Genomic DNA, 23,451 nt, shown 5'->3' with positions numbered 1-23,451 from the left:
TCATGAACTCTACTTATTCCTAAATACTCTCTCTCCCCCCTGCACTTCAGCCAAACAACAGTCTCATTACTGCAAATCTGCTTCTCATCTCATGTCACTCTCCCTCTTGCTCATACTAGCTGCTGGCGACATCTCCCCTAATCCTGGTCCCTCATAACCTCCTAACCTTTCATATCCTTGTGTGCCTTTCAATAGACTTCATAAACTAAACTCTGGTAACCTTAATCGCATTCCTCTTACATCTAAAAACCCCTCCCCCTTCACTTGTGCACTCTGGAACTCTCGCTCTGTTTGCAACAAGCTAACTTCTATCCATGATCTCTTTATCTCCCACTCTCTTAACCTTCTGGCTCTTACAGAAACCTGGCTCTCTGCTTCAGACACAGCATCCACTGCTGCACTGTCACATGGGGGTCTCCATTTCAGCAACACTCCTAGGTCTGGCAATAGACAAGGAGGTGGTGTCGGTATTTTACTTTCCTCTCGTTGCACCTTCCAACAAATACAGCCCTTCTCTTCACTCACATTTTCTTCATTTGAAGCACACATGATTCGGTTATTCTCTCCCCTCTCTATACGTGTTGCAGTCATATACCGCCCCCCTGGATCCCCAACTCAATTTTTAGATCACTTTGCTGCCTGGCTTCCTTATTTTCTTTCCTCAGACACCCCTGCCCTCATTCTTGGCGACTTTAACATCCCTCTTGACAATCCCAATGCCTCCTCTGCAATACAACTTCTTCAACTGACTTCCTCTTTCGGCCTGTCACAATGGACTGACTCTCCCACTCACAAAGATGGTCATTCCCTTGATCTGATTTTCACCTATCGATGCACTCTTTCAAATTTAACAAACTCCTCTTTTCCTCTTTTGTGTGATATAGTGAGCGCTGGGAAGCTTAAAAGGACTGTGAGGTATGGATATGTTAAACATGGAATGTATTTATTACAGTTAATATACAATGAAAATACAATATAATACATACAAATTAAAAAGCTTCTAAAATTCTTCCTAAAATCTCTATGGATCCATGAGATATAAGTCTTAAGGATATAGTGTTACCTATATCTGTGGTGTTGGAACAAATATTACGTTAGCTCCGACAACAGTCTAAGACCATAGTATTATGGTCTATAAAGTGCAGTTTAAGCACAGATATTTACAAACAGCAGATGTGATGTAAATGGCCAAAATTGGCGTAGTACAATGTCAATAATACAGATGTCAACAATACAGATGCAGTATAAAAGTATAAGTGATAGAAATACAATATAAATAAAAGTGTAGGAGAAATCCAATTGTGTAAAAATGGAAATAGAATTTGTTGAAAAAATGAAGAAATTTATGTCTCTCAAATAGTTTCTTAAAAAATGTCTCTTTGGAAAATCACAGTGTTCCAAAAAAATATATATATCAGAGTGTTCCACAAAAATTGCAAAAGTGTTCCACAAAAATTGTAAAAAATTAATCCACAAATAAATATCAAAGTGTTCAAAAAATATGGTGGGTAAGTGCGTTCAAAGAAATCCTAGATGATTAACTTCCAAAATAAACTCCAATAGCTGTGGTAGACGTGAAGGAGATTATAAGAATGCAGAATATAAAAAATATATAAAAAATGTAGACTATAAAAATGCAGAAGAAAAAAAAAAAAGTACAATAATGTGGCGGGTAGGTCCAAAGTCGTCCTCCTAATCTGTGGGTGAAATAAAGTGCAATAGTGATTGGTGCGTATTTCACAAATACCTAGGGATTTAAAACTGTAAAATATCATAAAAAATCGTAAAATATGTAAAAAATCTCTTCAAGGGCATTTAGAGTTGTTAAAAGTTCTCTGAAAATTCTCTAAAAATTCTCTAAAAGTTATATATGTACATATCACAAATATAGAAATTTGTGTGAATAAGTCACATGTTGAAAATGCGGGGTTTACTTAGAATTTGTTCCGTGGATGTAAAAGAGTATATGAAATAAGGATTGGGTTTTGCATATAATAAAGAGGCTTTTTAGGAAGCGTGTGGGGGTCAGGTCTCGCATTAGTTTAAAGAGGTTGTTAAACCTATTGGAGTTGGCATAAATGAATTTTGATAGTTAAAGTCGCTTGTCTGCAGTGATTTGGACGTCTTTATTTAAATTATTTGTACATGGAGGAGAGAATGGTTTTTGCTGGTGTACTTCAGGGAGAGAACCTCTCCGGTGTATATTGTATTTTGTATTCTAGGTGCTTAGGAAGGGAGTTTAGTTAGTTATATATTTTCCTCAGAGAAGAATGGAGAAGGAAAGGACTCCTATTTCTCAATTTCTTCAATCTATTGATGAATATCTGGGGACCTAATATGGCGGATTCTGTCTTCTGTTCTATCAATCTAGAGCGTGCAATCCAGCTAGTGTGAAAACACATGCTTTTATTGGTATGCTTTTGCTTGATAAGGATATTTAATGGTAAATTCATTTTATGCATCATCTATAAGGAGTAGCATTTGCTGTCTAGTCTTTTTGTAAAGACAGCAAGTGTGACAGATCCTCTTTGTGATTTAGTCCCTTGGGGAAAAGGCAATCCAATGTAAAGATCCATTTGGATTCATTGAATAGCAGTTTCTTCTCGTAGTTTCCTCCTCGCCAGTTTTTCTCTATCTTTTGTATCCCGAAGAATTTAAAGTCTTTTATATTACCTTTATGGGTTATGGAGAAGTGTCTATACAGTGGCGTGTCTTTATCCAGTTTTTCAATGCATAATATATGCTCCCTTATTCTGTCTTTTAGTGTTCTTGAAGTTTGTCCTACATATTGTAGGCCGCATGGGCAGAATATTATGTAGATGACTCCCTTATCTTGACACCTGATGAGGTCTTGTATCTTGTGTTCATCCCTCTTGTTATGTCCAAAGAATTTGTTCGTTTTGACTCCACTCCTACAGGCCTTGCAGTTCGGGCACGGGAAGAAGCCTTTGATTGCTTTTCCCTGGTAGTTTGTGATAGCCTTTCTTCTGTTCTTCAGGACAGTCGGGGCCAGTATGCCTTTTAGGTTATCGGTTTTTCTATATATAAATCTCGGTTGAGGTGTCAGTTTTTCGCCGATCACATCATCTTCTTTTAGGATGACCCAGTGTTTCCTGATGATTCTTTCGAGTATATGTCTGTTAGAACTATATTCTGTTATCATCGGTACATTTATGCTACTGTCTTCTTCTCCTATTGTCGTTTTTGTCTTGTACTTCAGCAGACTGTTTCTGTCGGTTTTGCCAACTTCCTCTATCTTTTCCACCAGATTTTCCTCCTTGTACCCCCTTTCTAGGAATCTTCCTTTTAGTATATCTGCTTGTTCAACCCATTTGCTGTGATTGGAACAGTTTTTTCTTACCCTTAGAAGTTGTCCTTTTGGAATGTTAGCCTTCCAGGTGGGGTGGTGGCAACTCATACTGTGAATGTAGTTGTTACAATCTACTTTTTTGAAATAAGTAGATGTTTCAATCTTGCCGTTTTTCACCTCTATTGTAAGATCAAGGAAGTTTATTTTGTTATAACTATATTCAAACGTGAACTTGAGATTTCTCTGATTTTTATTCATCACGTCAATGGTATATATTAGATCTTCGATTGACCCCTTCCAGACGATAAGAATATCGTCTATATATCTTAAGTATAGAACCAGGTCCGCGCCTGCTGGGCATGAGTCCCAGAATATTTGTTCCCAATGGCCCATATATAAATTAGCGTAGCTAGGCGCGAACCTGGTCCCCATTGCTGTTCCGCAAATTTGTCTAAAGAATGTGTTGTTGTTATAAAAATAGTTGTGACTCAGGATGTATTTTATGCTTTCTAGTATGAAGATACGTTGTCCATTAAGTACTTCAGGATCTTTTAGTAGAAAAGAATTCACTGCTTCTAAGCCTGCCTCATGTGGGATGCACGTGTAGAGCGATGTAACGTCGCATGTTGCTAGTATGTAGTTTTCATCCCATACTAGCTTATCAAGTGTGGATAGTACTTGAGTCGAATCCCTCAGGTACGATGGGAGCCTTGTGACATATTTTTGTAGGTTCCTATCAACGTACTCCGAGAGGTTGCTAGACAGGGACCCTATGCCCGAGATGATAGGTCTTCCTGGCGGGTTTTTTAGGGACTTGTGAATCTTGGGTAATTGATAAAAGACCGGAGTGATCGGATGTGATACTTTGATGTAGTTAAATTCTTTTTCATTCAGTATCCCCTGTGTTTTGGCTTCTGTTAGTAGAGCTTCCAATTCTGTTTTGTATCTTTCCACAGGGTTATTTCGGAGTTTTTCAAAAGTCTTCTCATCATCTAGAATTCTCTTACATTCATCCTCATACCTTTCTTTATCCATTACGACAATTCTGCCGCCTTTGTCTGCCGGCTTAATTATCAGTTCGTGATTTCTTTCGAGTTTTCTTATAGTTCCCATTTGTGATCTTGTTAGGTTATGTTTTATCTGTTTTGTCTTTCTTGAGTTGAGGTTTTTGATGTCTCGGCATACATTTGCCTCGAAGGTTTCTATCGCTGTGCCTTTGCTGCTTACCGGATAGTAAGTTGATCTGGGTTTGAGGTCTGTATGTATGTAGTAATCCTCTGATGATTGCCTTTGCTGGATAATGTTTCTTTCAAGTGGTGTTCTTGAAAAATGTCTCTTTAATGTTAGCTTTCTTACAAATTCCTTTATCCCTATAAAGGTTTGGAATTTGTCCATTCCTTTTGCTGGAGCAAAATTAAGACCATATGATAGTACTGATACTTCTTCCTCTGACAATGGTTTGGAACTGAGATTATATATTCCCTTATTCTTTGGGATAGTCGGTTCTTTGCTGGTACTACTGTGGCATGATGTAATCTTTTGTCTTTCTTTTCTTTCTTTAGCCTTTCTTAATTTCGCACCTCCTCTATTGCCTCGATGGGTCTTCTTTTTTGGTTTGGGCTTCTTGACTCTTCTAGCTCTATGTTCTTCCTCTTCATTGTTATTCTCTCTTTCTCTTTTTCTCGGGGGGGTTGGGGACTTCCCCCTAAAAAAACTTGGTCAGCAGTAGACATATTTGGGTTTGTGATGTTGCCTGGATTCTGGTTACCCTTATGAGGTTGGGATATATGGGTGCCTTGTCGTTGTTCTCCCTTAGAGTCATTCCTTTGTCTTATGTCGCTACGATTTGTATGATACATGGGGGGGTCTTCTCTCCAGATTTGTCTCCGATATGTGTTCCTATGATTCATAGGCGTATATTGATCATAGTTGGATCTATGATCGACATAGTTGTTTCTTCTACTATAATCATGGTTGTACTGTGTATGGTCGTTGAATGAAATTCTCCTTTCAAAGCCGTTCCTTATTGGGGAGGCCCCTCCATCTCTTTTTGGTTGTTGTATCTATAGTTTGTGTTATACCTTCTCATATTATAATTTGACTGGTAGGTCCTTCTTTCCTGGTTGGGGTATCTGTTAAATCTTTCCCCTTCCGATCTTGGTTCCCGTTCATATCCTCTCAAGTCATAGTTGTCTCTGCGGGTATGATACCTTCTCTCATTTTGGTTATGCCAGTATCTTGTTTCGAATGGTATCTCCTCCCTTCTTGGGCCTCGATATCCCCATGTCCTCCTTTGTGGGAAGTGTTCTTCTCTGTCCCCTCTATGTAAGTTGTTAGGTCCATCATAAGGGTATCCGTTTCCTCTTGAGTTTTTCTTAGTCTCTGACCAATTATCTCTATTTTTTATATTAGAGTAGCTTTGTTCCTGATCAGTGCCTTGATCTATCATGTTTTTATTATCTTTGTTTTGTGTTTCCTCCATCTCTATGAGGTTTGACTCATTTTGTTTTTTCATGTTGAGTTCTCTATTTAGTTTCTTGGTTTTCTTAGTAATTATATCGTCCCTAATTTTCGTGATTCTTTTTACCAGGCTTTCTTTCTTTTCTATAAGTTCTTTTGATTCTGAGTCTGTTAGGTCTATGTTGTTTAACATGACTTCATCATCTTTAATTTCGTTGTCTAATTTCTTGATTAGGGACGTTCTGTATTCTATGATTAATCTAATTAGTTGTTTCGATGCGTCTAGAAGAATCTCAGCCCATTTATCTGCAAATTGTGGATCTACTAGCTGGAATGCACAGTCTTTCTTAATACATAAGCCTTTGGGAATTATCTCTAGTTCCAGACATTTATTCAAATAGGATATTTCAGCTTTATATCTGACTTCTGATGTGAGAAGTTTTTCTAGATTTTTAAAAATAGAGGCGATGTCTAGTCTTTCTGGATCTGTCTGAGTGTCAGATAATGTTGTTGAGATATTAAATGTAATATCTCTTCTTAGTGTCACTAGTGCATCCATATTATCTCCTCTAAAGTTAAGACAAGGTTAGAGAAAGACTCTTTAGAAGTTATATGAATGTGATAGAGGAATTGGGTTGTTAATTGATGTGTTATATAACCTTTGGTGAAAGCCCTCTTAGGTATCTTAATATAATCGTGAAAATTGTTACTGCTGCTCAGGATACAAACTAGGTGTATAGGGAATCTTAAAACGTGTGTGTGGTAGACCGAGCGCTAGTATTTTACAGCCTTATGCTCACTGGCAAAAGTCCCCTAGTGGACTTGGGATGTGATTACAATTGTGTGATATAGTGAGCGCTGGGAAGCTTAAAAGGACTGTGAGGTATGGATATGTTAAAAATGGAATGTATTTATTACAGTTAATATACAATGAAAATACAATATAATACATACAAATTAAAAAGCTTCTAAAATTCTTCCTAAAATCTCTATGGATCCATGAGATATAAGTCTTAAGGATATAGTGTTACCTATATCTGTGGTGTTGGAACAAATATTACGTTAGCTCCGACAACAGTCTAAGACCATAGTATTATGGTCTATAAAGTGCAGTTTAAGCACATATATTTACAAACAGCAGATGTGATGTAAATGGCCAAAATTGGCGTAGTACAATGTCAATAATACAGATGTCAACAATACAGATGCAGTATAAAAGTATAAGTGATAGAAATACAATATAAATAAAAGTGTAGGAGAAATCCAATTGTGTAAAAATGGAAATAGAATTTGTTGAAAAAATGAAGAAATTTATGTCTCTCAAATAGTTTCTTAAAAAATGTCTCTTTGGAAAATCACAGTGTTCCAAAAAAAAAATATATATCAGAGTGTTCCACAAAAATTGCAAAAGTGTTCCACAAAAATTGTAAAAAATTAATCCACAAATAAATATCAAAGTGTTCAAAAAATATGGTGGGTAAGTGCGTTCAAAGAAATCCTAGATGATTAACTTCCAAAATAAATTCCAATAGCTGTGGTAGACGTGAAGGAGATTATAAGAATGCAGAATATAAAAAATATATAAAAAATGTAGACTATAAAAATGCAGAAGAAAAAAAAAAAGTACAATAATGTGGCGGGTAGGTCCAAAGTCGTCCTCCTAATCTGTGGGTGAAATAAAGTGCAATAGTGTAATAACGTCTAGATGTGGTATAATAAAATCAGAAATTTGCTCACCAGTATGTCGACGCGTTTCGGCCCTCCTAGGCCTTTCTCAAGACAATACTGGTCTGTATGTCTCTGGGAGCTTTATACCCTAATACCATAGGTGATTGGTTCTATTTTGGCGCCAAAAGTCGGGGTCTGCCCTTTCCTGTTTAGCCCAGTGTTACATGGGAAATATAGTTTTTTTTTTTTTGTGTGTGTTTTTTTGTTGTCTCTTATGTTTTAAAAGATATCTGTATTTGATTCACTTCATACGTGTTTATTATTTATATCGTATGTGTTATTGTTTGGGGGCATCTCTTATCTTACTAATGTAATGTATATCAGGCGGTGTATCTTATTTTTGATATCCCCACTTCCGGGGTGTTTAACTTACTATCCCTTCCGGTTCTTTTATCTGTAGCTTCCTCTTTTCCTCTCTCTGACCATCATCTCCTAACTTGCAACATCACTTCCCTACCTACAACTCCCCCTCCCTCTACCCCTCACACCAAACTTCACAGAAGCACTAAGTCACTAGATCTGCATCAGCTCGCTAGCTCCCTCAAACCTCTCCTCTCATCCATCACCTCCTTTTCCTGCCCTGACCAATCTATCTGCCAGTATAATTCCACCCGTACATCGGTCATTGACACTCTGGCCCCTCCAACCTTAGCTCAGAAACCACACTCTCATCCTCAGCCCTGGCATACTCCTCTGACACGATACCTACGCAGATGCTCCCGTACTGCTGAGCGACATTGGAGGAAATCTCGGAGTTCAGCTGACTTTCTTCACTACAAGTTCATCCTGAACTCCTACTATTCTGCCCTTAATCTTTATAAGCAACAATATTTTTCTAATCTCATCTCTACTCTTTCCTCTAACCCTAAACGTCTGTTCAACACGTTCAACACTCTTCTCCGCCCACCCCCACCTCCTAACACAATCTCTCTCTCAGCTCAAGATTTTGCAAGCCACTTCAACAACAAAATTGACTCCATCAGAAGTGAAATCAGCTCTCAACATACTTCCAATCTCCCACCCCCTCAAAAGCTCACGATCACCCAAAACCCAAATATCCAAAAATGCAGCTCTTTTGCCCCTGTTAATGAGGATGAAGTTTCTGCCCTTATACTGTCCACCCACCTCACTACCTGTCCCCTCGACCCCATCCCCTCACAGCTACTCCCCTCCCTCTCTTCTACCCTCACCCCCATACTCGCACACATTTTCAACCTCTCCCTCAGCACTGGTATATTTCCCTCATCTCTAAAACATGCACTGGTCACACCTATCCTCAAAAAACCTTCCCTTGATCCAACCTCCCCTTCAAATTACCTCTCTATTTCCCTACTCCCTCTTGCCTCAAAGCTCCTCGAAAAGCTAGTTTACGCACGTCTATCCCATTTCCTTACACTAAACTCTCTTCTTGACCCACTGCAATTTGGATTTCGTTCCCATCACTCTACAGAAATAGCAATTGTCAAGGTTACCAATGACCTACTTGCAGCAAAATCCAAAGGCCACTTCTCTCTGCTTATCCTCCTTGACCTGTCTGCAGCCTTTGACACTGTTGACCACCCTCTTCTGCTCCAAACCCTCCAATCCTTCGGCATCTGTGACACAGCTCTCTCGTGGTTCTCTTCCTATCTGACTAACCGTACATTTAGTGTAGCCTTCTCCGGAGTATCCTCTGCCCCGTTACCACTTTCTGTTGGGGTACCTCAAGGCTCTGTCCTTGGTCCCCTTCTCTTCTCAATCTACACGTCGTCACTAGGTTCCTTAATAAAGTCCCATGGGTTTCAATACCATTTGTATGCCGATGACACCCAAATCTACTTCTCTGCACCAGACCTACCTCCTTCCTTACTAACCCGTGTCACTGTCTTTCTCACATCTCATCTTGGATGTCCTCTCACTACCTTAAGCTAAATCTCTCCAAAACTGAACTCCTTATTTTCCCCCCTTCTTCCAATGTCTCCACCCCCAAAATTTCTATAATTCCATCATTACCCCTACCTCGCTTGCCCGATGTCTTGGGGTCACACTTGACTCAGATCTTTCCTTCACTCCTCACATCCAGTCCTTGGCTAAAGCCTGCCGCTTCCACCTTAAAAACATTGCTAAAATTAGACATTTCCTTACACAAGATACAACCAAGATTTTAATCCACTCTCTCATCCTTTCCCGCCTCGACTACTGCAATTCCATCCTCTCTGGTCTACCTAGCTGCTGCACAGCTCCTTTACAATACATTATGAATGCCTCTGCCAGACTCATCTTCCTTACTTGTCACTCTTCATCTGCTGCACCTCTCTGCCATTACCTTCACTGGCTTCCTCTTGCCTCTAGGATTAAACATAAAATCCTCACCCTGACATATAAAGCTCTCAACTGCACTGCTCCCCCCTACATCTCAGAACTAGTCTCTAGATACTCTCCCGCCCGTCCCCTTCGATCAGCTCAGAATCTCCTCCTCTCTTGTTACTTCCTCACATTCACGTTTACAGGACTTCTCCAGACTGGCCCCCATCTTGTGGAATTCCCTGCCTCGCTCCATAAGACTCTCCCCTAGTTTTAACAGCTTCAAGCACTCCCTAAAAACTTTACTATTCAGGGATGCATACAACCAACACTTACCTTTCCTAACGCCATTGCTTTCCCCTTGAGCCCCTTAGATTGTAAGCCTATGGGCCCAGCTGTTTACAGATCGCTTCATAAGTGCCGACTACAACAGTGAAACTCTCGGCAGGGCCCTCTACCCACTTGACCCCTACAAAAGCTATCCTGTACACCGACTATGTTTACAGCGCTGCGGAATCTGTTGGCACTCTACAAATACCTGATAATAATAATAATTTGGAGAAACTAGGAATGAAGTATAACCAAGTTACTATATCACACAACTTATTTTCATATGTCTATTCAATACACAGGATTAAACGTAATACAGCTTTAAGAAATGGCTAGTTTGTTTGAGATAATCACCTGTAAACAATCAGGTGTCTATATAAAGGAGGATGTCGGGTGAGGACTCAACATGCCCTGACGAGCCCCTGTAACACATACTGGATGTAGGGGTGAAACGTGCGTTGGCACTATGTGTTTCTTATCCCAGGAATAAGTCGACTATATCCGGGGTACCAGTGTCTGTGCAAGACGCTCTAACCTAATCTCTGCCTATTTGCTTACAAAGAGACATTTTGGCAAGACCTAAAGCAGAAGGCAAGTTCAAGATACATGTTTCTGTACTGGTCCGGGAATACTTCCTGCGGTGGAGAGAGCAGATTATAAAGTGAGTTTATTGGATGCGGTGAGGATTCGCTGATGTGAGATGTGATTTAATATGGTACATCTTGGTAATACACTCTGAAAGAAGTCGGAATAAGCTGTATGCCGATTCGACTGGGCGTCCTCTGACCTATGGGAAAAGTCTATCCGCTAGAAGCCACTCACAGTCCCTGGTGACGTTCTGCCACTCCCACCTTGTGATACGTCACACGCCAAGGATTCACCGAAGGTGATAGCAAGCTGAAAGTCTTTGGGAACAGCACAACATAATATCTAAGCTAAGTGCCTTTCTTTGTTTAAGAAACAACATTTCTGAATAACCATATTTGCAGCAGGAATAGCTGCGGTCAATTACGCTGTGACAAGGAGATGTGCTCGGTTATTACAAGTGTGCTTTGTAACTAACAGCAGGACTTGCACTATATTTATCTGCGGACTTTGGTCTATACATATGCTTTCTCTATATGCACGTTCTTTAGGATATTATGTGTTACTGCATTTTGTTATCAATATACAAGTGTTGCATATAATTTCCCTGTGTTAAGGTTCTCTAAGAGGTGCATACGTATGCTATAGGACAGGGAGAGATCTGGGTTATCTTGCATTTTCAACTGTTTTAGGTTAGGTTTTGCCTTCTGTGGTGCCGCTAGGCATTGACAAATGAATTATCCATACTGATAGGTATTTTTTGGGAAATAAAATTGGCTTTTTTGAAAGTTCTTTTCGTGTGCCTTTTAATTCCCTTGCTTTTCTAGGGTATTAATATATATCCTGGTACCATTTCTCTCTTTTATATAATTTGATAAGAATTTGTTTAGACTCTTGAGATCTAAAAAATGGTCTGAAGGTTTCTTCTTATTTGGGAATCACAAACAGATTGGAATAAAATCCCCGACCCTGTTCCCCCTGTTCCTTAGTCGGAACAGGAACTCTCACTCCCAGTCGGAGAGGTTTCCTACACAATTGAAGAACGCCTCTCCTTTGGTCTGGTTTACAGATAATCTTGAAAGTGGGACCCTGGCTCTGGGAGGAAAACTCTTGAAGTCTAGTTGTATCCCTGGGACACCATTTCTACTGCCCAGGGATCCTGAACATCTCGAACCCAAGCCTGAGCAAGGAAGGTAACTCTGCCCCCTACAAGATCTGGTCCCGGATCGGGGGCAAGCCCTGCATGCTGCTTTTGAATCAAAAGCCGGCTTCTTGGATTGCCTTCCCTTGTTCCAAGGTTGACTGGGTCTCCAGGAAGTTTTAGACTGTTCTGCTTGGAAGCTGTAGCGGAAGAATTTAAATTTCTAAAGGAACAAAAATTACTCTGTTGCTCCTTTTGTTTATTTTTCTTATCCTAAGGGAGAAGATGACCCTTACCTCACGTAATCTCAGAGATTATTTTCATCAAGCTAGGTCCAAACAAGGTCTTTGCCTTGTAAGGAATCGCTAACAGCTGAGACTTGGAGTATACATCCGCAGACCAAGGCTTTAACCATAAGGCTCTGCGAGCTAGAAATCTTTGCTCTCAGTTTGATAACCTAAAGCCAATTTAAGAACCCTGATCTTATCCTGGATTTCAGCCAGGAAAGTTTCAGTCCTGATAGCATCAGATAACGCATCAAACCAATCTGCCGCCGCACTCGCGACGGTAGCAATGCACACAGCTGGCTGTCCTGGTGTACATACATTTGAGTAACCCCTCTAATTTTTTGTCCATAGGATCTTGGAAAATACAACTGTCCTCTATAGGAATATTAGTTCTCTTAGCTAAGGTAGAAACAGCTCCTTCTACCTTGGGGACTGTTTGCCAAGCTTCCTTAATAGAGACGGCTATTGGAAACATCTTTATAAATATAGGAGATGGAGAAAAAGGTATACCGAGTCTCTCCCACTCCTTAGCAATGATCTCAGAAGCTCGGTCTGGTACCGGAAAAACAACCATTGAGGAAGGTACCTCAAAATATTTGTTCAGCTTACTGGATTTTTTTTTTATTATTGATTAACGACTGTAGAATCGCTGTCGTATAAAGTAGCTGAAACCTCATTAAGTAATAGTAAGAGGTGAACTAGCTAAAACCTGAAGGGTACAACTTCAGTATCAGTAAAAGGCACTACACAGTCAGAATCTGAAATTTCACCTTCAGATGCTACTTCGTTATCCTCCTCCTCAGGCTTTTGTGAGGGGACATCAGAAATAGCAATAATTGCGTCAGAAACCTTGTAGTAAATATATGAACTTCTTCTTACGCCTCCCCTGCAACATTGGGAAGCAGACAATGCATCTGAAATTGCAGAAGACATGAGAGAAACAATGTCTTTCAAAGTAACTCCAGCAGGAACTAGAGAGGAAGCGCAGGGCACTGCATGTGAGGGCGGTAAAATATGGGATGCATGAGGAGAAAGCTGCGGCATATATTGAACATTGCCATTGGAATCCTGAACAGCATCCTCTTTAGAAAATTCTGGCTCAGGAAAGAGTAAATCCCTGCAGCTTAAAGTTCTCTCAATACACAAGGAACAAAAAAATGATTGGCTGTTCTACAATGGCATTAAAACATAAGGAGCATAGTAAAACCATAGTAATACCCATAAAACAATTTGACACAGAAAATATTTTATTTTAGTAAATAAATATAACTGTGTAAAAACTTAACTGTCCCTTTAATTAATAAACCGTAACTTTTTACTTTATTATGAAAGTCACATAGAATAGAGACGTTTTACCAACTAAAAACGTTATGCAAACAACTGTAGACCTCAGTAACAACTTGCTGAGGTGCCTGCCTCCTCTAATCAGGAGCCAAAAAATTAACACAGCTCCGATGTAAAAACGCTCCGGAGAGCACAGGCAGTTGAATTAGTGATGTGCAATCAGGCCCCGTAGAAGACTACACAAACAAGCCACTGTGCGTAGTATGTGCCATAGCTCCTCCCTTAACAGAGAAGAGAACGGAGAAAAGAGCGCGCAAATACTTGCTGCATCATGGAAGACCTCCCATCGTGGGCGTGTCGCTAAGAAATCTCCCGGTCGGTTATAAAAGTTATGGGAAACCACCGGGAGATGTAGAACCACCACCATAATAAAAACCTGCCCCAGTGCCTGCATCTGAACTGTCCCCTATGCTCTTAGGAGAGTCTATGTACAATATCTCATGAGGACTGTCCTATATAATAAAGCGCTCAACTTTTTCTGAGATTAACGTTTGTGTCCCCAGAAATAAAGTTAGCACTTACCCCAGAGTCTGCATCTGAGCTGTCAAACTGTCCCCTATGCCCTTAGAAGAGTCTATGTACCAAATAATCATGAGGTCTGTCCCATAAAATAAAAGTGCCAGCCTTTTTATGAGATTAACCCTTGTCTCCCCAGAATTAAAGTTAGCACTTACTTCATGTGCTGCCTGACATCAAGGCAGTATCCAGGTTTGAGAGGTCCTATCCCTCACATGGACCTGTTGAGAAAAAAGGCATGCTGAGTAATCCGTTACCTCAGACTAAGGCATATAGGGCAGCAGATATATGAGAGGCGCAGTGAGAATTATGTCCCACAAGTTCCCATTGCTCTAAAGCCACCAAAAGCTCTACTGTAGAGACTGATATGGACTACGGCTACACCCTAGGACAAAGCAGCACTCTCTGGCACTACTTTAAAAATAATAAACTCTTGATAGAAGAATCTAATCTAACACCTCACTTTACCTCTTCCTATCACTAACGTAGGCAAAGAGAATGACTGGAGTGGGAGGGAAGGGAGGAGCTATTTAACAGCTCTGCTGTGGTGCTCTTTGCCTTCTCCTGCTGACCAGGAGGTGAATATCCCATTAGTAATTAAGACACTGACCTTTTCCTTTTATATGGTGGGGGAAAGACGGCCAATAGATCTGATAGTGGACTATAAGGTTTGTTTCCTGGTTGTGCAGAAATATAGGAACTCAGCTGCAGACTTAATGAGAACTGAATATGTATCACTTAGTTGAACAGGCTATTAATTAGGATAGACTGTTTGATAAAGTGAAATAAAGTTAATGTAATTTACATAGGAGGAAATAGAGTTATAATTCACTCTATTTTTGAAACTGATATCAGGATAGGAGTAAGATTCTGAAATGTAAGCAGAGTTCCAAATTACTCCTACATAGATTAGCAAGCAGGTATTGAAGGGAATAATGTGCACAGCGAGAACTAGCACAGTTCGTCCAAAAGGTAAGCTAGCAGGTTATAACAAAGGACTTAGGTGTTAAGTTTTCCTTCACAGCGTTACCATGATGAGGGAATACATATGAGACACAGAGTCTTTGTACTAGCCCGCTATTGAGCCGAGATCAGTAACCGCTGGTAGGAGCTGAGACTCTGACTGACAGCGGCTCAAGCGGCAGTGAAAAATGTAGCTCCGGTCACAGGAGAGGTAAGCGGCTGTCTCTAAATGAGAGTTTGAACTGTAGGAGAGACAACCGGTTGAGTGCAATGTCAGAAGGCTTGATAAGATGGTAAGTGAAGTCCCACTGAGAAGGCGTATGGCTTGTAAGCAGCTGCAGGTAAAGTGCCGTTTACGGCAAAACATGAAATGTGATCAATCCTTAGTGCAGCAGAGGGTATTAGGAGCAATATGAAAGTCGCTGTGTTATAATCCTCCTGAGGTAAAAGGATAAGTAGAATCCAGTTGACAATGGAATAAAGCTTTGTAATCCACAAGGAGAGCTTGATAGAGAACTCAGTAGCAAAGATAGCAGGACTGCTACAAACAGCTACATGTGCAATAACTAAGCACCTGTCTGCAGTCAGGTGATGACTTAAATGCAGACAGGTAGAGACCATGTGATTGAAAGGTAACTGGAAAAAGCGGACTGGAATCCTTACATGGACTTGATGTACGCCCTCAGATAATGAGGGGGGTCCAATTGTTCCTGTAAAGGACAGAATGAGAGACAATCCCTTTACTCCTTATGACTTATAACTGAGCTCCTTATTTCCCCCCCTTCTTCTAAACTCTCCACCCCCAATCTCTCTATAACTGTCGACAACTCCATCATTACCCCTACCCCGCATGCCCGATGTCTCGGGGTCACATTTGACTCAGATCTTTCTTTCACTCCTCACATTCAGTCTTTGGCTAAAGCCTGCCGCTTCCACCTTAAAAACATCTCTAAAATTAGACACTTCCTTACACAAGACACAACTAAGATTTGAATCCACTCTCTCATCCTCTCCCGCCTCGATTACTGCAACTCTGTCCTCTCTGGTCTTTCCACCTACCGCCTAGCTCCTTTACAATCCTTAATGAATACCTCTGCCAGACTCATCTTCCTTACATGTCACTCTTCATCTGCTGCACCTCTCTGCCAATCCCTTTACTGGCTTCCTCTTGCCTCTAGGATCAAACACAACATTCTCACTCTGACATACAAAGCCCTCAACTGCACTGCTCCCCCCTATATCTCAGACCTTGTCTCCAGATACTCTCCCTCCCGTCCCCTTCGCTCTGCTCACGACCTCCTCCTCTCTTGTCACCTCATCACACTCCCGTTTACAGGACTTCTCCAGACTGTCTCCCATCTTGTGGAACTCTCTGCCTCGCTCCACAAGACTCTCTTCTAGTTTTAAAAGCTTCAAGTGCTCCCTAAAGACTCTACTGTTCAGGGATGCATACAACCTATGCTAACCTTTCTTTATACCAGTTCCTCTCCTCCATTGCTATCCCCTGAACCCCCCTAGCATGTAAGCTTAAGAGTCCAGCTGTTTGTTGATCACCTTCTCAAGAGCTGACTACAACAGTGCAACTCTTGGCAGGGCCCTCTACCCATTTGATCCCTATAACTGTTTTTTGTACTCCGCCTTTGTTAATAGCGCTGCGGAATCTGTTGGCGCTCTACAAATAACCGATAATAATAATAATAGAAGCCAAAGATGCAAAAGGTTGGTCACTATGCATACATTTTTGATGAAAAGCACACAATTGAGAACCTCAGTCTGTTTGTATAAAACATATTTATAAATTATAGAAAAATGCTTAGCTGAAATAACTTCCAATCTTGCAAATAATCAGAATAAGCCACGGTAACTACAGAGCTCAGATAGGGGAACCCACATCAATCACCCAGCAGCCCAACTGCTTCTAAAAGCAGCAACCAGGATACCTATATAAACAAAAAAGGGGCCAAATGTTCTCATGCATACACGCAAACACGCTCACTAATCACCAAAAAAACAACACTGAAAAAATATACATATATATAAATAATATAAAATATCCCTCTGTGCTCAAGTATGTGTGCTAATTAAGCTAGCACTAATAAGCTGACCAAGCGCATTCCTGATGACCCCTAAACATAAATGTACCTCAAAAGCTTTTGACCTAGTACTGAAAACCTTATCAGTAGAAGGTTTAAGCATGTCCTGGAGTAAGAAATAAAAGACAAATAAGTGCAAAGGAAGTTTCCTGCACTAAATGTCTGAACATAATATATTTATCCATTTAAATTAAAAGGATAAAGATAAGCTTAATGCCTAATACTCCAAATATATCCCTCATGACTAAGTCAGCACTGAAGATGGGAATTCCAGGGTCCTAACCAGGAAACTCTAAAATAAAATAATCTTGCACATCTTTATTCTTCACCTACCTCCAGCGGAGGCAAAGACAAGACTGATTACCATAGAGGTGCGAGGGTTTATATAGAGCTCTGAGGTTCTTTGCCTCCTCCTAGTGGCAGGAAAGGTAATTCCCAGGATTAATGTATTGTGGACTATTATCACCTGTATGAAAAAATATCTCTCTAACCCTCCACCCTCCCACTAATTGCGGCCATCTTTAGTACTGGCAGCTGTCTGCCAGTACCTATAAATACATATTTTTTTTCTTTCTGTAGTGTAGTGGTCCCCCCTCCGGCGATCTTTAGCTAGGGAACCCCAAATCCCCTTTTTCTGTAGCGTAGCTCCCCATCCTTCCCTCTCCCTTCTTTTTTTTTTTTTTAAGTTTAGGGCCCATCCCACTATCTCCTCCTCTGCCGATGGGCCGCCCACCCATCGCCCACTTTTCCTACCATCAGCACTAGCAGATAATCGTTACAAACGTGACACACACAGTTATGATCTGGCATCTGTCTTCATATGGAACCTGCATCTTGGACGTATATATAAGATATGCAGTATGATGGGCTTTCATACCGCATGAAGTATATATATATATATATATATATATATACATACATATACATCCTATTGGGTTAAAGAAATTTGATAATAGAAGTAAATTAGAAAGTTGTTTAAAATAGCATGCTCTATATGAATCATTAAAGAAAAGTTTTGGCTTTCATGTCCCTTTAACTTTCCAGAGGGGCAGTAAACTGCACTTGGGAAGCCAAAATACCTCTATGTTGGGACTATTTGCAAGGTCACAGGTTGGGGCACTAGCAATGATCAGTGGGAGACCTATACCTTTGAGTAGCATGAGACCATACTGAATGTTATCTGCACAGAAACCATACCAGGCTAGAGCTACATGCTTCCATACTGGTGACATAAAGAGAGAGCTAAAGCTGACAGCCAGGAGATGGATCTTATATAATTTAGAAGTGTCTGGTATCTGGGAAGTTTTAAGTAATAGGGGCATTAACATAATTTATTTATTTCTAAAATAGGATATTTTAAATTGAATTATAGACATGTTAAACGGATGTTCCTATGAAAGGAATTATAATGATGTTATGCTAGTGAGACAAGCCAATGTCCACTAAAAAGCAATGAGAATTCTGCTTATCAGACATGAGCAATCAAGTCCTAATGTCCAATTTTACACAGCCATGCACTTCCTGATAGCTACAAAAGCAAACATCTTATCAAATACTATTTGCACGAAAATGTCTTAGGTTAAACATGTTTATATAGAGCTCTTTCTTATGAATGATAAAAATGATTAGTGTTCACATTTTCTTTTAAAAGTACCCAATCATAACAAAGGTAGAAGACATATTTTTATGCATATTATATGCTAAATGAAAGTTCTATGTGGCATCTATACAATGCACTTCACAAACAGTTTTATTAGTATTTTCCTTTTAGGTCATATATACTAATTTAAGGTTTTGTAATTATTATATTCTGTCCAAGTAACAAACCAGTGATCTGACGCCTGCATTATATTTATTTATTCTATAAAAAAAACACACAACTCATTTGCTAAGCAACAACAGATTGTTTTTTCCTGGCTCTACTATGCCATTTTTTAAATTTATAATTGCGGAGAACACAAACTGTCTGAGGCCTTAGTTCCATTACACAGGGCTGTTTCATCTGGCAGCAGAAGGACTTTCAGATAAACAAATTCTGACATTCCTCATCATGCTACAGGCACCTAATAAGGACAGCAGGAGCCTGGCCCCTCACCCCTTATATGGATCTTCACCATGAGCAGTTTCCTTTGCTTTTCAGGATCCCACACACTCCTAGTTAAAATACATTAGCTACAACAGAATGGATTTGCCTTTTTTCCCCTAACACTGCAAGGATTAAACCATACAAATTGATTTATAGTGGTGTTGTAGTCAAACAAATGTCATTGTATATGTGTGCAGTTCCAACAGTTATTAAGCTCTATGTATTAGATGGGATCCAGTTCTTTTTTTATTTTTTAAATGACACTGCATAATTCTAAGAACTGTATCTCTTCACACTCTAATCCTCAGGCAATAACAGCTACCCAAGCTAAAGCACTGGAATTGGAGTAATAAAATCTGTCTTGTGTTGCTTTATTTTTGCTTATATCCTGTAACTAAATTCCAATCAAACAAAATGATGTGGACCCCATCTCAACTTCTACTAAAATGAATACTGGTTTCCTGTCTCAATAGTGTGCACAGCATAACAACAGCCTCTGCTACGAGCTACATATGTCTGACAATAAATGAATTCTTTTTTTTCAGGGACTCGCCAATTTAGGGCACAGGGAGCTGACATTCTCCAGTAATGCATTCCACAAATACAACTTCCTTTACAAATGCTAATTTAGAAAGTGAAGCTAGCATAGACTTTTAAAGCACCTGTGGGTATATATGTTATCTTAGCTTGTCCTTTTAAGGTCTTGGATAAGTTTTTCAGCAACGCTATGGATAGTTGACAAAAATGGAAGGGTATATTGACTACAATACACAAAATCGTAGAATACTCTAGACATACGATTTTAATAATACGCTGTAAAAACTGGGGCTAAAAGGAATTAAAAATTTGTACAATACATTACACTAGTATATGCTTGTCCAACCTAAGGCCCAAGGGCCACACATGGCTTCTGTTACCGTTTCCTCCGCTCTTCCATCCTACATAAATCATCTACATTTCCCCATCTACAACGCATATGTGGACTTATTTTTAGTTTGTCTTTGAGGGTCTAATGTATAGTTTTCTATGTTTGTGGCATTTCTCTTCTTGAATATTTGCTCATTTGAAGTTTGTATACAGAAAAAAAGTATATTTTAATTTGTTTTCATAGAATAAAAAAAAAATTGTTCACTGGCCCTTCAAGTGAAAAATTAATTGCAAAGTGGCTCTTCATCTGGTGTAGACAAAAATTCAGATAATCAGACATACAAAATTATGATTTAAAGAAAACCATTATTTTTAAGATGTTCATTTATTTGAATCTGTCTCTATTATGTGCAGAGTTATTAATATATTTACTGTGGAAGGCTGCACATATATATATTATATATATATATATATATATATATATATATATATATATATATATTATATGTCCAATACCTATTAGTGTGAAAAGGAAAGTCAGAGACCTATTGGTGTGAGACAACAGCTTGTATGTCTGTATCTATGCACATATACAATATATATACTATATATATATATATATATATATATATATATATATATATATATATATATATATATATATATACACACACACACACATATACACACACACACAAAGAAGGGACTCTAGATTATCTAATAGTTTAACTTATTATGTATTGTGGGGTTTTCAAGTCCCTTGTTTGGTATTGTTTATGCTTTTGCTTAGCACCCTGTGTAGTTGTGAGTGCACATACCCACCTGTTTTAGCTATTATACACACACATAAAGTAAACACACAGGGTATCAGTGATGCAATAAATACACTGCTCTTGTCTAGTGTTTGATCTTTCTCCTTCCTTCTTAATATTGTGTCTGTATATACAAAATATTTTTTAACAATCATGGAACATGAGCAGAATTATTTTTTTTAATGCCCCTCGATGGGGAATTGTAAGATGCACAGACACTGAATAAGGTACAGGTAACATGAACAGATGGGGTCAGTACACCACACAGGTGGTAGAGTCCAGAAAGGGGGAAGGGGACTAATTTAGTTGAAAATTCCAGCATCTTACAACCAATCCCCACTGGCGCAAATGAGTTGACAGGTGCATACCTCCCCTCAAAAGCTGCTGAAATGCACCAATCCACCTTCTTTAAAGTGCACTGAACTTTTGAACCTCTATTCTCCCATCTCTGTCCCAAAATATTTAAAATACGATTAAAAAATAAAAAAGTTTTATATAGGTACAAGATAAAATATTTTACTAATGGGTCAAATAGTGCACTATAGATTCAGATGCTCTGATTCCCATCCTTCCGTAGAGATATTAAGCAGTCACATAACACCCACAAGGAAACGTAACACTCAACCCATTTTTTTCTTCTTTTTGTTATTTTTGAACAGTAGCACACATTTCTCGCTCTTTACAAAGTAACAAAGACACAAACCTCTCATAGCATACAACATTCATAGGAAACATAAACCCAGTAGAAGTGCAGTAGGCATTCACTTCTGTCATTATGGGTAACACTATGTGGAAGGGGAAAACGACCCCTTTAAATGGTTTGCAATAATGACCATAGTCACAAATGACAGTGCTGATATTGGGATAAAGGATATCAAATAATAGCATTTTTTTTAGTTACCCTGCAAGGTTTTAGATGCAACCAGGTATCTGTAACCCCTTTTACTGCCACTCTTAATTTGCTACATATGGCAAATTCATAAGACAGTTAAAGGGGCTAGGGCAGGCTCATCAAACATGAGTAACCATTTTTGTTTCTTTTGTGAAGACTTTCAGTCACTGTAAGGGAAGAAAATCAGTGGTGCATTCTGCTATGGGCTCCTTTGCAGGGGAGATAAGATGAGAATTCTCTTGTAAGCTCTTATGTATAGTCATCAGGGGTATATATCTGGATCAGATTCCCTGCTACCATATCCGTTTGATTCCAGACCAGGATGTCTAAAAATGATATCCTTATTGACCCTTATGGATTATTGCAGACAAGAGCTCAGTCTTTGTAAGACAGTGTGTCTGAGGAGCACTCAAGCAGCAGATTGTATTTGTCAGGGACGTTTTTGTTCTTTATCGCACATTAAATATATTTGCAGTTTACACCAACACCCCTCTTCATGTATATTGATGAAATGTTGACACGTCATGACATAAAGGGCATCTAGTCCCTTGTGGGAGTATGGGCATGTGGTTCTTTAAATGGTCCAAGAGTCAGAGAGGCAATTAAGAGAATTCAAAGCATTTTCTTGCTTCTCCCTTTCACCTCTTTATCCCAAATTAGAAACATTCTTTTGTTTGTTTTTACGGTTGCACTGGACCAACTGTGTTCCCCACGGTGTCTGGAGGCAGAGGAGTGACGGGTTCTGAAACAAGAAAAATAAACTAGATTACATCATATTGACCAATTATCTGCTAAACAGTTAAGAATATTAGAGAGTGTAGAAGGATAATTTAAACTTATTTTATACTTTACCAGCTCAAGTCAAATACAAAACAAGTATGAAAATAGCTAAATAAATATTAATATACTGTTCCTCATAGGGTTCAAACCATAGCCTTGGAGGGAGATTACTATCAATGCCAAGGATAACCCCAAACTTGTTACCTGAGGGACCACAGGGACAACAAGAAACTTGAATACATGTTACAAATATACTGTGCTTTAAACAAATGTTAAATGATCAGTGCTTTAATTAAAGGGAACCCACATTTTTTCTTTCATTATTCAGATACAGCAAACAACTTTCCAATTTAATTCTATTATCTAACTTGCTTAGCTCTCTTGGTATCTTTTGCTGAAAAGGATTAGCTAGGTAGGCTCAGGAGCTGGGAGATAGCTGCTGATTGGTGGCTGCACATATATGTCTATTGTGACAGGCTTACTGATGAGTTCAGCTAAGCTCCCAGTAGTGGCTTGCTCCTCATTCAATAAAGAATATCAATAGAATAAAGCAAAATTGATAATAGAAGTACATTTTAAAAATATATGTTCTATCTGAATGATAAAAGAAAAATATGGGTTTCATGTCCCTTTAAGTGTATAAAGGTGCAGACATATATGTTCAAAAAGGAATCTCCTGTCTGTTGTACATCTTTTTTTTTTTTTTTTAAATTTGTGCCCCAACCCTTCTGGGATAGTTGCTCTTGTCTATCTGGCTTATAAATATACAGGGCCTTCCCTGCAAGTGAATGCACCCACCATTGTTTGCACCTCAACAGTATTCAGAAGAGCAGCAAATGAACAATTACTTATAAAGTTGATGGCAGCACCCAGGGTCCATAAAAAAATAAATAAAAATGATGTGGAGCACTGTAAGAAGTTTTTTTAGATTTTTTTGTTCATTATGTAGCACTTGTAAGTAACAAATACATAAG

At 39.1% G+C, this 23,451-nt stretch overlaps 1 protein-coding gene across 1 annotated transcript in view; it reads right to left on the bottom strand.

Annotated features, from left to right (window-relative positions):
* Positions 1-20,970: 20,970 nt before the first annotated feature.
* SMARCC2 (SWI/SNF related, matrix associated, actin dependent regulator of chromatin subfamily c member 2) overlaps positions 20,971-23,451 on the bottom strand; it is a 422,396-nt gene continuing 419,915 nt past the window's right edge. Inside the window, 1 exon segment of the mRNA XM_053708105.1 lies at positions 20,971-22,439. Coding sequence (XP_053564080.1) covers positions 22,378-22,439 — 62 coding nt within the window. The 3' untranslated portion in view covers positions 20,971-22,377.

This window comes from Bombina bombina, chromosome 3, assembly GCF_027579735.1.
Source record: "Bombina bombina isolate aBomBom1 chromosome 3, aBomBom1.pri, whole genome shotgun sequence".
Taxonomy (NCBI): domain Eukaryota; kingdom Metazoa; phylum Chordata; class Amphibia; order Anura; family Bombinatoridae; genus Bombina; species Bombina bombina.
The sequence above is the reverse complement of the archived record's forward strand: the minus strand, read 5'-3'. Positions and strand labels throughout refer to the sequence as shown.